This window comes from Puma concolor, chromosome A1 (assembly GCF_028749965.1).
Source record: "Puma concolor isolate L17-30 chromosome A1, mPumCon1.1.hap2, whole genome shotgun sequence".
NCBI classification, from domain to species: Eukaryota; Metazoa; Chordata; class Mammalia; order Carnivora; family Felidae; genus Puma; species Puma concolor.
The window spans coordinates 225,980,451-225,996,704 of NC_141667.1; the positions used below are offsets into that span (position 1 = coordinate 225,980,451).

At 36.2% G+C, this 16,254-nt stretch overlaps 1 protein-coding gene and 1 long non-coding RNA gene across 9 annotated transcripts in view; one reads left to right on the forward strand and one right to left on the reverse strand.

Annotated features, from left to right (window-relative positions):
• Positions 1–10,064: 10,064 nt before the first annotated feature.
• On the reverse strand, positions 10,065–14,676 carry LOC147584818 (uncharacterized). The gene is made up of 2 exons (XR_015253613.1): positions 14,533–14,676; positions 10,065–11,100 (listed from the first exon to the last, which is right to left on the reverse strand). It is a non-coding gene; the product is annotated as an uncharacterized LOC147584818 (long non-coding RNA).
• The window catches only part of POSTN (periostin), a 36,114-nt gene continuing 33,384 nt past the window's right edge, over positions 13,525–16,254 (forward strand). For 5 of the 8 annotated variants that reach the window (XM_086713253.1, XM_086713264.1, XM_086713271.1 and 2 more), the window contains exons 1-2: positions 13,525–13,693; positions 15,008–15,106. In XM_086713253.1, coding sequence (XP_086569379.1) covers positions 13,575–13,693; positions 15,008–15,106 — 218 coding nt within the window. In that variant the 5' untranslated portion in view covers positions 13,525–13,574. The remainder of the gene's footprint in view (positions 13,694–15,007; positions 15,107–16,254) is intronic. The other 3 variants (XM_086713295.1, XM_086713279.1, XM_086713298.1) reach the window with 1 other exon arrangement.

A 16,254-nucleotide genomic window follows, 5' to 3' on the forward strand; every position in this document is an offset into this window, starting at 1 on the left:
GGGATGTCCACTTTTGCCACTGTTATTCAACATAGTATTGGAAGTCTTAGCCTCTGCAATCAGACAACACAAAGAAACAAAAGGCATTCAAACCAGCCAGGAGGAGGTCAAACTCTCTCTTCGCAGATGACATGATACTCTATATGGAAAACCCAAGAGATTCCACCAAAAAACTGCTAGAATGGATTCATGAATTCTGCAAAGTTGCAGGCTATAAAATCAATGCACAGAAATCAGTTGAATTCCTGTACACCAACAATGAAGCGACGGAAAGAGAAATCAAGGAATCGACCCTATTTACAGTTGCACAAAAAAACATAAAATACCTAGGAATAAATCTAACCAAAGAGGTGAAAAATCTATACACTGAAAACTATAGAAAGCTTATGAAAGAAATTGAATAAGACACAAAAAAATGGAAAAAGATTCCATGCTCCTGGATAGGAAGAACAAATATTGTTAAAATGTCGATACTACCCAAAGCAATCTACATATTCAATGTAATCCCTATCAAAGTAACACCAGCATTCTTCACAGAGCTAGAACAAATAATTCTAAAATTTGTATGGAACCAGAAAAGACCCTGAATAGCCAAAGCAATCTTGAAAAAGAAAACCAAAGCAGGAGGCATCACAATCCCAGACTTCAAGCTGTACTACAAAGTTGTAATCATCAAGACAGTATGGTACTGGCACAAGAACAGATACTCAGATCAATGGAACAGAATACAGAACCCAGAAATGGACCCAGAAACGTATGGCCAACTAATCTTTGACAAAGCAGGAAAGAATATCCAATGGAATAAAGAGAGTCTGTCTCTTCAGCAAGTGGTGCTGGGGAAAACTGGACAGCGACATGCAGAAGAACGAACCTGGACCACCTTCTTACACCATACACAAAAATAAACTCAAAATGGATGAAAGACCTCAATGTAAGACAGGAAGCCTTCAATATCCTCAAGGAGAAAGCAGGCAAAAACTTCTTTGATCTTGGCCGCAGCAACTTTTTACTCAACACGTCTCTGGAGGCAAGGGAAACAAAAGCAAAAATGCACTACTGGGACCTCATCAAAATAAAAAGCTTCTGCACAGCCAAGGAAACAATCAGCAAAACTAAAAGGCAACTGATGGAATGGGAGAAGATATTTGCAAATGACCTATCAGATAAAGGGTTAGTATCCAAAATCTACAAAGAACTTATCAAACTCAACACCCAAAAAACAAATAATCCAGTGAAGAAATGGGCAACAGACATGAATAGACACTTCTCCAAAGAAGACATCCAGATGGCCAACCAACACATGAAAAAATGCTCAACATCACTCATCAGCAGGGAAATACAAATCAAAACCACAATGAGATACCACCTTACACCTGTCAGAATGGCTAACATTAACAACTCAGGCAACAACAGATGTTGGCGAGGATGCGGAGAAAGAGGATCTCTTTTGCATTGTTGGTGGGAATGCAAACTGGTGCAGCCACTCTGGAAAACAGTATGGAGGTTCCTTAAAAAACTAAAAATAGAACTACCCTACAACCCAGCAATTGCACTACTAGGCATTTATCCACAGGATACAGGTGTGCTGTTTCAAAGGGACACATGCACCCCCATGTTTATAGCAGCACTATCAGCAATAGCAAAGTATGGAAAGAGCCCAAATGTCCATCAATGGATGAATGGATAAAGAAGATGTAGTATATATATACAATGGGGTATTACTTGGCAATCAAAAAGAATGAAATCCTGCCATTTGCAACTATGTGGATGGAACCGGAGGGTATTATGCTAAGTGAAATTAGTCAGTCAGAGAAAAACAAAAATCATATGACTTCACTCATATGAGGACTTTAAGAGAAAAAACAGATGAACATAAGGGAAGGGAAACAAAAATAATATAAAAACAGGGTGGGGGGAGGACAAAACATAAGAGACTCCTAAAAATGGAGAACAAACTGAGGGTTGCTGGAGGGGTTGTGGGAAGGGGGATGGGCTAAATGGGTAATGGGCATTAAGGAATCTACTCCTGAAATCATTGTTTCACTATATGCTAACTAATTGGGATGTAAATTTTGAAAAATAAAAAAATTAAATTAAAAAAAAAGTAACTGATAAGTTACTTCTGCTTCTCAGAAGCGTACCTTACCAGATCAAATTCTTTAAGAAATAAAGACTTCTTGGGGCACCTGGGTGGCTCAGTTGGTTGAGCATCCGACATCGGCTTAGGTCATGATCTTGCTTTCATGGGTTGGAGCCCCGCATCGGGCTCTGTGCTGACAGCTCAGAGCCTGGAGCCTGCTTCAGATTCTGTGTCTCCCTCTCTCTCTGTCCCTCCCCCACTCACACTTGTCTCTCTCTCAAAAATAAATAAACAGTAAAAAGCTTTTTTTAAAAATAAAGACTTCCATACAATAGAATTTCAGGCTACATCAAATGGTGGAGGATCTTAGAAGGATGAAGAATTTGGAAGGGAAGAAAGAGGGTCTCTGCTGGTCTCTGAGAACATGGCCAGTAAGAGAAGTAAGCTCAGCCATCAGATTGGACAATTAGGGTCACTGCAGTCTCCAGGCTCACTCCAAACACCATCCATCCCATCTTCACATGTTCAACTGTGTGAACGTATAGAACACTATTTGAATCAAAAGTGATCCTAAGATTCAATTAATGGAATCGCTTTATTTTGGACTAATCAAAACCCACAATCTTTATATTCAGTTCTAAATATTTTATCTATTCAAAGGATTTTTACATGCTCAATTTACTAGAAGCATAAAGTATTTGTTTGAATAACTTAAAAAGAATAACAACAAAATCTATTTGATATACTTTGTGTCAGAGTCACCGAAATCAGTGGTTCTCAAACCTGGCTGCTTATTATTGTTTCTCAGGGAAGTGCTGATTTATTTTTTTTTTCGTGGGGTGATGGTCTGGCTTTCTATATTTTTTAAAGTTCTTCAGGTCATTTTAATATGTAGGTAAGGGTCAACCAAACTGATTTAGACATTTTATATAACAGTACTTTAGAGTCCAAATTAGCTGTTTGATAGTCAAAATATTTTCTTCCCTAAATAAGTATAAAATCTTTACATTTTTTCTAAGATTTAAAATTGGATATATAGATAAGTTAAAAGTCAACTTTTAAGACTTTAATTACTAAGGTTCCTGTGTGGCTCAGTTGGTTGAGCATTTGCCTTTGGCTCAGGTCATGATTTCACGGTTCATGGGTTCGAGCCCTGCATTGGGCTTTGCACTGACAGCTGGAGCTTGGAGCCTGCTTCAGATTCTGTGTCTCCCTCTCTCTCTGCCTGTCCCCCGCTCATACCCTGTCTCTCTCTGTCTCTCAGAAAATGAATGAAAACGTTAAAAAAAATTTTTTTTAGAAAAGGCTTTAGTCACTAACAGTTTATCAGAAATATTTTCATCTGCTACATCCTGGATTTGTTATTTTGTCAATAAAATCTCCAAGGAATTAGGTTAGTTATATCTGAATAAGCTATGAAGAAAATACTTCTTGAAGCTTTGAAAGAAAAATAAATCACTTATTTTTGTTTTACTAACACATTAATGAAGAACTATTATAATGAAATTAATAATCTGGACGAGTAGAAATCAAGAACTTCTAATGGTGCTAAAAGCAAAATAAAAACAAGTGTATTTTTATTTTGGAATGTATCATATTTTTAAGCTACATGATCACGTATATACTACTTAAATAAAATATAGATGTTCCGAGTATGTTCCTGACCACTAGCACAAAGTTAGCAACAAGACACTTAATTGGAAATGTAGTGATCAGAAAATTTAATTGGTATAAATACAGGTTGCGTTGTCCACGAATTCACTTTAGCAAAAGAGCCCTAATTCTGGTATAAGATTATTCAGCAGACTGAAGTTTTGAGAGCCCTTGGAGAAAATGCCATGTTGTGTTAGAGGTTGTCATCTCTGTTGGCGAGGATGCAGAGAAAGAGGCTCTCTTTTGCACTGCTGTTGGGAATGCAAACTGGTGCAGCCACTCTGGAAAACAGTATGGAGTTTCCTTAAAAAATTAAAAATAGAACTACCCTACAACCCAGCAATTGCACTACTAGGCATGTATCCAAGGGATACAGATGTGCTGTTTCACAGAGACATATGCACCCCCATGTTTATAGCAGCACTATCACCAATAGCCAAAGTATGGAAAGAGCCCAAATGTCCATCGATGGATGAATGGATAAAGAAGATATATGTATATATATATATATATATATATATATATATATATATATATATACACACACACATACACACACACACACACACACACACACAATGGAGTATTACTTGGCAATCAAAAAAAATGAAATCTTGCCATTTGCAACTACATGGATGGAACTAGAGGGTATTATGCTAAGCGAAATTAGTCAGAGAAAGACAAATATCATATGACTTCACTCATATGAGGACTTTAAGACACAAAACAGATGAACATAAGGGAAGAGAAGCAAAAATAGTGTAAAAACAGGGAGGGAGACAAAACATAAGAGACTCTTAAATATGGAGAACAAACAGAGGGTTACTGGAGGGGTTGTGGGAGGGGCTAAATGGGTAAGGGGCATTGAGGAATTTACTCCTGAAATCATTGTTGCACTATATGCTAACTAACTTGGATGAAAATTTAAAAAATAAATTAAAATAATAACAATAATAATATTAATAAATCGATGCTAATCACCACCCCTCCCCCCCCCAAAAAAAAACCGCTGTCATCTCTGTAAGGGCAAATCTGAACACAATAAGACAAGCATCCAAAATATTCAGACTTATCTTTTGTAAAGCTCAGAATAAAAATCAACAATACCCAAAGCCACCTATAGATTTAATGCAATCTCAATCAAGATTCCAAGGGCATTTTTTACAGGAATAGAAAAAACAATCTTAAAATTTCTATGAAACCACAAAAGATCCTGAATACCCAAAGTAATCTTGTGAAAGAACAAAGCTGGAGGCATCATACTTTCTGATTTCAAAGTATATTACAAAACAAACAGTACAGTATTGGCATAAAAACATACACATAGACTCACATGAATTGAAAGCCCAGAAATAAACCCACATATATATGGTCAACTAATATCTGACAAGGAAACCAAGAATACTAAGTGGGTAAAGGATAGTTTCTTCAATAAATGATGTTGGGAAAACTGGATATTCACCTGCAAAATAAAATGAAACTGGATCCCTATGTTACAAAAATTAACTTGAAAAATTAATTCACAAAAATTAACTTGAAATGGATTAAAACACCTAACCATAAAACCGGACAAGTAAAAATCCCAGAAGAAAAAATGGGAAAAAAACACTGACGGTGGACAATTGAAAACTGAAATGGAAACAAAATCTATCATTTGTAATAGCATCCAACAGCGTAAAGTACTTTGTGAGGACTCATCGCAAAAAAAAAAAAAAAAAAAGCCTACTGATTTACAGTTGCAAAAATTAGTTGCAACCAGTAGAGGTCAGACGTTTAAATTTGCAATATGTTGCTCATCCAGTTCAGAACTCTGTACCTGATTTTCAAAATATTTTCTAAATTTTCTCCCATTATTTACACCTCTTTCCTTTCAAAAAGCTCAATGCATTCCCTGCCTGATGGATAGGTGTTTTATATTGTATTTAAGGCAAACTGCAAAATCCCAAGAGGAATGTAATCCAGTAACACAAAAAGATGATGCACTAACAACATTGTGATTCTGTGATGATTTATGAAAAGAAAGTAACTATTAGATATATATTATATCCATATACCTTACCCAATTTAACCCCAAGTTAGAAGACTGTAGGCATTTCTGGGTCTATAAGGAGTCTCAAGAGCCTAAATGCCATTCTCTCATGGCTACAAACATTTGGATCCTCCCGCATTTGAGGGGTGGATTCTATATGCTCTCCTTTTATATTTGGGCTCACTTGTAACAGCTTCAACCATTAGCAAACTTGGGAGAAGATCTGTATGTGTGCTTTGAGGCCAGCTCAGAAAAGCCCATGCGGGGGTGCCTGGGTGGCTCAGTCCGTTAAGTGTCTGACTTCAGCTCAGGTCATGATCTCACAGTTCATGAGTTCAAGCCCCACATAGGGCTCTCTGCTCTGCTGACAGCAGAGCCTGCTGACAGCCTGCTTTGGATCCTCTGTCTCCCTCTCTCTGCCCCTGCCCTGCTTGTGTGCATCCCCCCCACCTCAAAACTAAACAGACATTTAAATAAAGGCTATGCATCTTCTGCTTTTTAAATGGATAGTTGAGCTGTCATGTACGAAGTCCAAGTACTCTGAGGCCACCATGTTGGTGAGACCACATGGAAATGCTCCCCTGATAGTCCCAGCTGAGCCAGGTCTTCCAGTTACCCTTCAGCTTCCAGCTGAAGCCACAGACATCGTGGAGCACAATGGCTTATAAGCAATCCCCAGTGTGCGCTGTTAGAATCCCCGACCCACTGAAACCTAAGTGCAGCAAGTAGATTGCTATTTTATGCCACTAACTCTGGAGTGATGTGTCAGGCAGAAATAGATAACTAGAACACCCAGAGGAATGAACTGAGCTCCCTCCCTTCACCCGGGTTTTGTCAAAGCAGAATTATCCAAATCATGGGTCGACATGGGCAAATGATTTGCTTGCTTTTCTCAACCACCCTCTGGCTATTAATCTTGTTAAGAGTCAGGGCTGGGAGAAAAAAAATGGAGAGAAAGCTGCTGTATGGTAAAAATACGTGCTGATAGATGTTTAAATACAACTGAAAATTGGGCATAATATGTTCCAAAATTGAAGTTCCCCAAATCCTCTTTCAGACTGAAGAATTATTAATGTTCAAGCTCTCTGGCTTTACACTGTTTGGCTATTAAAATCTCTTGCTGTATTGGGACTACCAGCTTCCACCCTAAATAAGGGTTTTCCTGCCACATTTTCCTTGGTATGAATTCCAAACAGTGCAAATGCATATGACAATATCCTTTGTAAACAGCATCTGTCATTGTTATTATGATTTTAACCAATCTCTGCATACTTGAGAGTTTAGCTGTTTAACTGAAAGATTTGCTAATGGCAAAAAATGTACAACTGTCTGTGTTTGTGTCTATGAAACTTAAAGGCAGACTTAAAGAATCAAAGATTTTTTTTCTCCTGTAAAGCCCAAAGCTTTCTTTCACTACTATAGGCTTTTTTTCCCCCGAATAAGAACCATAGAATTAATCTCTACATCTACTTGAATAATTTTCCTTCCCAGAACTTTTTCTAATAACGTCACCTTCTTTCTTGTTGCTCATTATATACTGGGAAACTAATAATGTTGTTCATTATATACTGGGAAACCAAACCTCTGTGCAGGTCAGGCATATACACATAACTTGAGTCCTGAGATTTGTCTAATTCCATTTTTTCCACAAGTATGGGTATCACTGGGAAAAAGAATAAAAATATAAAGAACGTTGCATATTTGTTACCATAAAACAAAGAGTTTTTTTCCATTTTTGTTCCCCCACAGCATCCCAGATCGGTTTGCGTATAAGAAAATTATAGTGAATAAAAACCTTTATCAGATCCACGCATTTAGAGAAGAATTGGCATTTTTGAGAAAATTGTATAAGGAAAGCAGGAAACTTCATGATATATGGGGAGAGTTAAGAAGAAAGCATCTCTATCAGTAACAATACTGAGTTGCTGCAATTGGAAATTAATCATGTAAGATTAATATCTGGAAAAGCAGAGAAACAGTTTGCTTTAGAACACAATATATTCAGTGTCTTTGAGGACACCAGACACATTATGGTTAGAAAATGAGAAGTAAAATTTCTGTTCCCCCCGCCCCCCAGAAGAAGTACAAGAAGCTTTCCAGAAGTTGAGAGAGAGAGAATATATACCACGTATTACAAACACTGGAAATAGAAGATGAAGCGAATTTGAGGTCAATGTTGACATGGACAAATAAACAGAGGGGATATCAGCAGATGGCCATCTGAGTATGGGACCTGAAAATATTTCTATTTCAGAGAGAAGAGGCCCAAGAAGGTGATAAATGGGTGATTATTAATTATAAAGTGATCATAATTTGAATCATTCTTTAATCAGACTAAATATGCCAGATGGGCTGATGAAACTCTCCTACTACAAGCTCTGGCCATCTACAGATTTCTCCTGATTGCAGTAATTATGCACCCCTTCATCTTACAGTCTGATATGAAAGAATATTAGAAGTTATTTGTGAGAGGGAGACAGATGTGATGACTAGGGTCTTGGCAGTCTCTGAAACAAACTTGTCCAGATATAAATGAGAGAAAAGATGAAAGGCACAATGTTAACAGTATCAAGGATGCCAGAGATGAGAAAGAAAGGGTTTGTAAATGTGAAGGGAACCAGTGAGTAAAACAGACTATTATTTCCGATCATTTATGTGAAGTTGAAAAATCTGTCACAATTTCTTATTCTTGTCAATAGTCGATGTCAGTGTAGAACAACAACAAAAATCTCAGATAAAAAGTAAAGCAATTCATTGTTCAGTCACATAAAAAAAAAAGACTAGATTTTTAACTTAAAAATTTTTTTAACATTTATTTATTTTTGAGAGACAGAGAGAGACAGAGCATGAGTGGGGAAGGGGCAGAGAGAGAGAGAGGAAGACACAGAATTCAAAGCAGGCTCCAGGCTCTGAGCTGTCAGCACAGAGCCCAACATGAGGCCTGAACCCATGAACCGTGAAATCATGACCTGAGCTGAAGTCGGACACTTAACTGACTGAGCCACCCAAGCACCCTAGATTTTTCTTTTTCTTTCTTTCTTTCTTTCTTTTTTTTTTTTTTTTTTTAATTTACATCCAAGTTAGTTAGCATGTAGTGCAAGAATGATTCAGGAGTAAAATCCAGTGATTCATCCCCTACATGTAACACCCAGTGCTCATCCCAGCAAGTGTCTTCCTTAATGCCCCTTGCCTATTTAGCCCATCCCCCCACCCACAACCCCTCCAGCAACCCTTAGTTTGCTCTCTGTGTTTAAGAGTCTCTTATGTTTTGTCCCCCTAGATTTTTCACTTTTTAATCTAGATTTGGCATCATTAATGTGATTAATCTAAATCAGCTCTAAAATCTTTTATTTAAGAGATCATTATTAATCTTCAGTTACTTGGCATTTTGAAATGTACATAAAATGTTTAAGATTTTTTCATATCAATTTCATATAAATTATTCTTTAAATCAAAATGTAACAGTATCTGTGCTTCTAGAAACACATACTGTACTTTCTCCACTAGATGTCTCCAGAGAAATACAAGTAAACACTGTTAATAAGAAATACTGATAACAAGTACCCAGTTTAAAAATTTCAGAAGTGCTCAGTTCAATGAGGGACAACAGTTACATTAATTACTAAGTTTTAAAGTGAGATCTGTTAATTGATAAGCTTTTAAAGGAAAACAGCATCTAAATTTAACTAAGAAAGAAGGCATACTACCCACATTTATCACAGAAAACCTTCTGTATGCTTCCAAAAGAATGAACATTAAAGAGACATCATTTACTTTGGGGCCAAATTAGTCATCTTTTTCTCTGAATATGATTTCATTACCTTAAATATGGTAAGCCAGACCATGCCTGGAAGATCTATGGAAGCAGAGGAGATTAATCCATTGGAAATATATTGGGAGTATGGCTTGGGAAGTTCCACTTACAGGCTTTACAGTGTGTCAGCCACAAGTATCTGTGCTTATACGTTGCCATTCTGACTTACTTTAAGTCAGGCACTGACATTCAATTTTCTTTTAGCTATATTTTAGCTAATATTTAAAGCTAAGAAAAATTTAATTTTTGCTTAATTTGAATTTGTTTTTACTGTTGACTGTCTCTTACTCAGAGGCAACAAAGATCACTGGGTCTTTGTCAGAACTTCAGTTTATACGGCTGCAAACCCAGGTACCAAAAAAGGCTAAGACCTTCACTAACCAAGCATTTGGACACTGAGTCATGCTGCCCCCAAGAATGTGTGACATTAGCTTTAAGGCCTTATCATGTTTTATAATTATTATGAATAGGCCAGAGAGAAAGCAATGTGGTGCTCCAAGAAATGTTTTTAATATCCCACAGAACATATGTTAAAAAGCAGGAGTTTATACATAATTTGAGGCAAATAACTACTCTGGATGATTCCAAACCAAGGAAATGTCTTCTAAAAAATCTACTCTAGGCTTGTTGAATCCATAGGCAATCTCAACCCTACAGTGTATGGGCCATATTGGTTACATGCTAGCAAGAGTAGGCATACTATCACTATGATTTCACAGTCTCCAGAGGCTACAAGGCTTGCTGCAAAGATCCACTGGATAATTTGAAAACTGCCCATAAATTAGCAACCTGATAGCTAGAAACAAATGGCTCTATCTTTCAGACACATTATTTTTCTTTGGTTGCATAATAAGCCACTTCCTTTTCATTAATGACTTACATTTCCAGGTCAGACTTTACAACCCTGGAAATTAGATTCAATTGCCAAGATTTCAGCCCTCCTACAAACTACTAATAAAATTGCGTAGCCAACCCAGAGGCAGGATCCTTTCATGAAGCAAAAGAATAAGGGCCCTGTGTGGAGAGAAAGAATGAGAGAGACATTGACCCTGCTGAACGCTCAGACAAGAGAGATTTTTCTCTTTTCCACACTTAGACTATCTTTTCTCCCATTCTCTGAAACTGTTTTCCTTCCCTCAGCCTACCCAGCACTGTCAGATAGGGACTACGGTTCAATTTGTCTACCAGAAGCTAGGATCCTGGCTAACACAGTTGCTTGACTTTCTACTACTCCATAATATCATATAGTATCACATTCCCAAGCTGAGCTTGGCTTTTTCAGTTGCAGTACTCTCATGTTTTTATATTTACACTAAGGTTTTCCTCTTTTGGAACCCTCTCCACCCTCTAAATTTACATGTAGTTTATGTGCAGTCTGGCCCTCATTTTCAAGATTGTCCTTGATGGTATTACTTATCCTGAGTGTAAATATTTGCTGAGGGGTAGCATTTGTTGACTTCCACGGGACTTATACAAGTTCCCGTATGATGCCCAGGATGGATTAAGACTCTGTTACTTGAAACTCTGAAAAGAAAGATTTAAGAAACTTTTTAGTGTATGAGCATATATCACATGTTTTATAAAAAGTAAACCTGTGTCTCCAGTCAGAAAGGTGCAGTCCTTTTTTGAAATATGAATGCAATTCTTTGTCCATTTAGACCACAGAAGGAATCCAGGTGAATGGAAGCCATTTATTCCAATGGATAAAACTAGGAATGAATAAAAAAATGGTAACAAGGAACAAGTAGGTCAAAACTGTTCTTAAAAATTATCAATATTTTTTCAATGTACCACAGGCACTACTAAAAAAGGAGGTAACGTGACAGGAAATTTTTTATTTTGCCTGCACCCCGTACTCATAATCAAGTCTGTCATCATTCTGGACTGTGTTTAAAGAGCTCTTTTACCCCTGATACATACTATCCAAGTCTATAACTCTTTCTCCCAATACCTCACTCCTTCCTCTCCAATCGAACCCCATTGGATTTAAGCGGATTTCAGCTTCATTACAGAAAACCTTATAAATGGTTACAGCTGTCTAAGAAGAAAAGGGTTGCATTAACAGCAGTGAGCATCCCAGTAAAGAATGAATGACTACTTATAATGGTGATGTTGGAGAGATTTGTTTACAAGTTTGACTTACCCTTCTATAATTCCAAAATTCCATTATTATGCCTTAGAAGATGAGTAATCTACATTATAATGTCGAACCAGTCTAGAATTGAAGATTTTTATATAACTGTGTTACCAACAATATTCCAGCAGCTAATTTACTGGCATTAAGAAGACCTTATTTCCATAAAACAGTCTTCCGATCCTACTCAATAAATAATTACTGACCACATACCAATTTACACAACAAGAGAATAATAGAAACCTATTATATAAAGCAAACCAGTAACATAGAGATGAAGTTAAAATAATTTCACTCAGAGAAATATAAATGTTAGATTAATTTTCTTCCCACAAGGGGCCAGGGACAGAATTTAATTTATATTTTGATGCCCTCTTTTCTCCAGGTCTCCTTTTGAATTGCTGTTTCATTTTCTATACCTTCATACCAAGATTTTCAAACAGGTCTCTGCATCATATTTCAGAATGTATTGTCTAATTGTATGCTTTCTTAGTAAACTAGCAGCCAGTTACAGAATTATTTTAGTGCCTCAAAGCAAAATTCTATAGCAACCTTAATGTAACTCTCCTGATACCTGGAATCCTCTCAGGCTCAACCAACCTCCCCCAAAAGCCCTTCCAATGGGAAAACATGGTTAGTACAAAATTTCTCCATATTGCCTGTGGGAAACAATACTGATGTGCTATCACAGAGTGAAAATTTTGCAACAAGACGTACTGGAATTACATTTTTACTTTAGGAGAGTGTGAAACTTACTTATTCAAGGAGTCTTATTGTAGGTTATCATTTCAGCTTATTGCTGACATCTGACATTCAGGTTTCTTTTATCCAGGGTTCTGAACATTTGACGTATCATGTGTGGAGGGATGAGAACGCATATTCTCTTGGATAGGAATCGCATCGTGTAACATTAAGAGACTTCAGTTACTCTCGGTAAAATCAGAAGAATAATTCTGGCAATACGTTTGTTTCTTATATATGTTTAATCTATTACAGCTAGATTAGTAATATTTGTTTCCAACAGGGGTTGCTTTCATCCAGTGGCTATCAGATGCGCGACCTAGACAAGTTCATCATCGTGTGAAGTATGTAACGAAGAAACAATAAAGCACAAATGTTTTTCTTTTCTGCTTCGTTTCAAGAGTTAGGAAAACAAAGCCAGAAGTAGATGTATGTTAACTCGATCTATTCCTTGATCTTTTAAAAAATAAGCGAAGTGGGAGGTATCTCGCAGTTTAGTAGGATTGCAAGGAAAATGTAGTCTCTTCTCCGTGTTTCGTCAGCAATCAGAATTCTTATTTCATATTTTGTACAAGTTTTAAATCTATCCAACATCTGTTTTTGATCAACAGCCATTACTGCCTTAAAATTATCAAACTTACATCTACATTTGTTCCTGGTGAAAAATAATAACCTTTCAGTTCTGATGTGAACTAAATGTGATAAGATCAAACAATGATCTCATTGAGCACAGGGACATATACTCTGAAAGGGATGAATGGCAGAATATTCCTTAAAACCCAGACAAAAGCATTTTCCATAAACCCCTCCAATTTACAAAAGAATAAAACTGAAATATGAACATGCAAGGAGTCAGCTATTAAGGGGAAATATAAGTTATTTAAAAATAAAAATAGATATCTTCTTCAGAATGAGAAGTAAAAGATGCTTGATGTGTTCAGTAAACATAACAAAAGTGCATTTTAGCTGCCAAATTGAAGTTGCTGATGTTTTTTGGAGAGAGCTCAGATTCCCAGGTTATACAGTGCTCCCTCCCACAACTCTGACATGTATATAAACTCTGAGCTCTCCAAAGCCCACTGCCAGTTCTCTTCGTGGACTAACTGTAACGGAGAGACTAAAGATGATTCCTTTCTTACCCATATTTTCTCTACTCTTGCTGGTTGTTGTTAACTCTGCAAATGCCAATGGCCATTATGACAAGATCTTGGCTCATAGCCGAATCAGGGGCCGGGATCAGGGGTAAGTCAGTAGTTCAGTTTTATAATTTTTTTTTCTTAGCTTGTTTTATGTGTAAGTATACATAAAGTTCCTTATATATGCCTCAGGTTTTTTTTTTTTTTCTATTTACTAAAAAGAAACAATAAAAATGAGTATTCTGTGATTTATAAATGTGTTTTCAACTTTAAAAATTTCTGTCAAGGTAATTTTCATGTAATTGCTTTTTATGAAGCATTACATAATTTTAATCTAATTGACAACATTTAACGGGACATTTATTTATTATTTTATTTATTTGTATTTTTATTTCCTTCCAAAAACCTGAAATGAGGTTTCCAAAATTAAAAATATATATGGTTAGGGTTCTCATTAAGTAAGTTATCTTTGAAATATCTCACATAATGTTAAGGAAATTTTCATTTAAATTATGTATGAAAATAAAATAATGAGTAATAGAACTAGTTCTTTGAATATTTTAAAGCATTTAAGAATGCTTTTAAATTCTGCATTCTGTAAAATTTGCAAAAGTAACATATTTCTTAGAATCAATCCAACTACAACTTAGCATTTTTAAAGTTACCAGGCATAATTTAGTAACTTAACCAACCATTTATAAATTTTTTTTGAAATGGATCTTGGCACTCTTCTAATGTCTCAGAGAGATTTTGATTTTCACAATGCTCAAATGTTCCTTTGCTTTACAGTGCAAATAAAACTTCCATCTCTTTAAGAGAGAAAAACACTTAAAATTCTGGCACAGGATGTTCTGATCTATTTCCACTCAAAGACATAGATTTTCCTTTGTGCAGCCATATTATTCAAGTTAATTTTAATACTTATTTACTTCTGTGATTACTCACCTAGAAAATGACAGAATGCGGTGTTTTTTGACATAGGAAAACTTGTCTCTTTGCTTTCTGATTCCTCACTGTTCCAGAGTCCATTGTTCCAGATTAGAATCCCAAATGAGCACATGTTTGATTTAGGAAGGGTCAGTAGATTATCTTACTACTAGAAATAATAAGACACACATGACAACAAAACTAAGTTGAACTTAATGCTGCTTGAATATTCCTACTAAATTAACTTTTGAAATGCTGGTGTTCTCCTCTCAAGGATGTATAATTTCCTCTCTCTTTTTTCTCTCCCATAGAATTTAGTTTTTCTAATGATTCAGTATGATTGAATCAAGAAGTAGATTTTTGCAAGACTAGAATCACATCTTTGAAAATTGAGTCCACATGTTAACTTTTTTTCTGAATCATCTGACCTGAAGGTATGAAACACTGGTTGTCATTAGGACACTAACTCTCTTTCCTTCCCTCTGTCTTCCAGCCCAAATGTCTGTGCCCTTCAACAGATTTTAGGCACCAAAAAGAAATACTTCAGCACTTGTAGGAACTGGTACCAAGGTGCCATCTGTGGAAAGAAAACGTAAGTCTCATCTTTTCCTTAATGTCCCAGTCCCCAAAGCAACACTACGCCTTTCCTTGGACACATGCACCATTTTTCTTGAAAATATTCTCCCAAATTGAAAGCTTTAAAAACAAATATATATATATATATATATATATATATATATATCATAAAGGTGAATAAAGGAATTCTCCCTGGATTTCTCCCTCTGCTAGTGCATCTCTCATGAGCCTTGAATCTATGTGTCACAGAGGTCCAAAAGAGGTCGATGGCAACCACATTGCCATGTAATTTGGTATGGAATCAGTGGGAGACTATGGCATTTCTACCCTGGTTTGGCCCTCTTTTTTAGGCAAGACACTTAACCTCTATGCCTCACTTTATAAAAACGGTTTCCTCAGTTTCCTCATTTTATATATATAAAAAAAAAAGTGGGCCAGAAAAACAAACTGATCTAAAATATCAGGATTTTTGAAGCACTAATTAATGTTTCCCTACAATCACTTGGAAATTATCTGAATTACTCCAGTTTACCTAAAAGTTTTCATCAACACTTGAAGTTGGAAAGAACTTAAGTTTCGTCTCTTCATTTAATCCAATTATTCCATCCCAAACTGCCAGATCCCCAGAGGTCCACAAAGGTGATAAACCCATCATTGTATTTACTATTTCCATAGCCAAAAAGACAATCACTCTTTGCTTAGAAGAAAATATTTTTTATTACTTGATAAACATGCATAGTGGTTTAATCTATCAATAAACCTTGGTAGGAAAATACAATCCTGAGCATATATACAAGTTGAGAGTTACTCGAGTGGTCTGATTCTTCATTTTAAAAGGAAGGAGCTGAGTCATAGAAAGAGCAAGTTGCTGTATCACAAAGATTAGTGATACCATTCCCAATCAAGAAAAGAGTGCTTCCTATTAACTTGGACTCCACTCTTGATGAAGGATGCCTTGAGAATTAAATATCTGAATGAGAACCTGCTTAGTAGATCATCATTAAACTTTAGGTGGAAGGTTGGGGGATTGTTAAAAACTTCTTCCTAACTTAATAGTATTGGTACAAATCCTAAATATGGCATCACTTAACTTCTTGGAGCCTTTGTTTCTTTACCTGTGAATGTCGATTTTATACTTACAGAGTTTCTGGGGGTGGGGGGTGG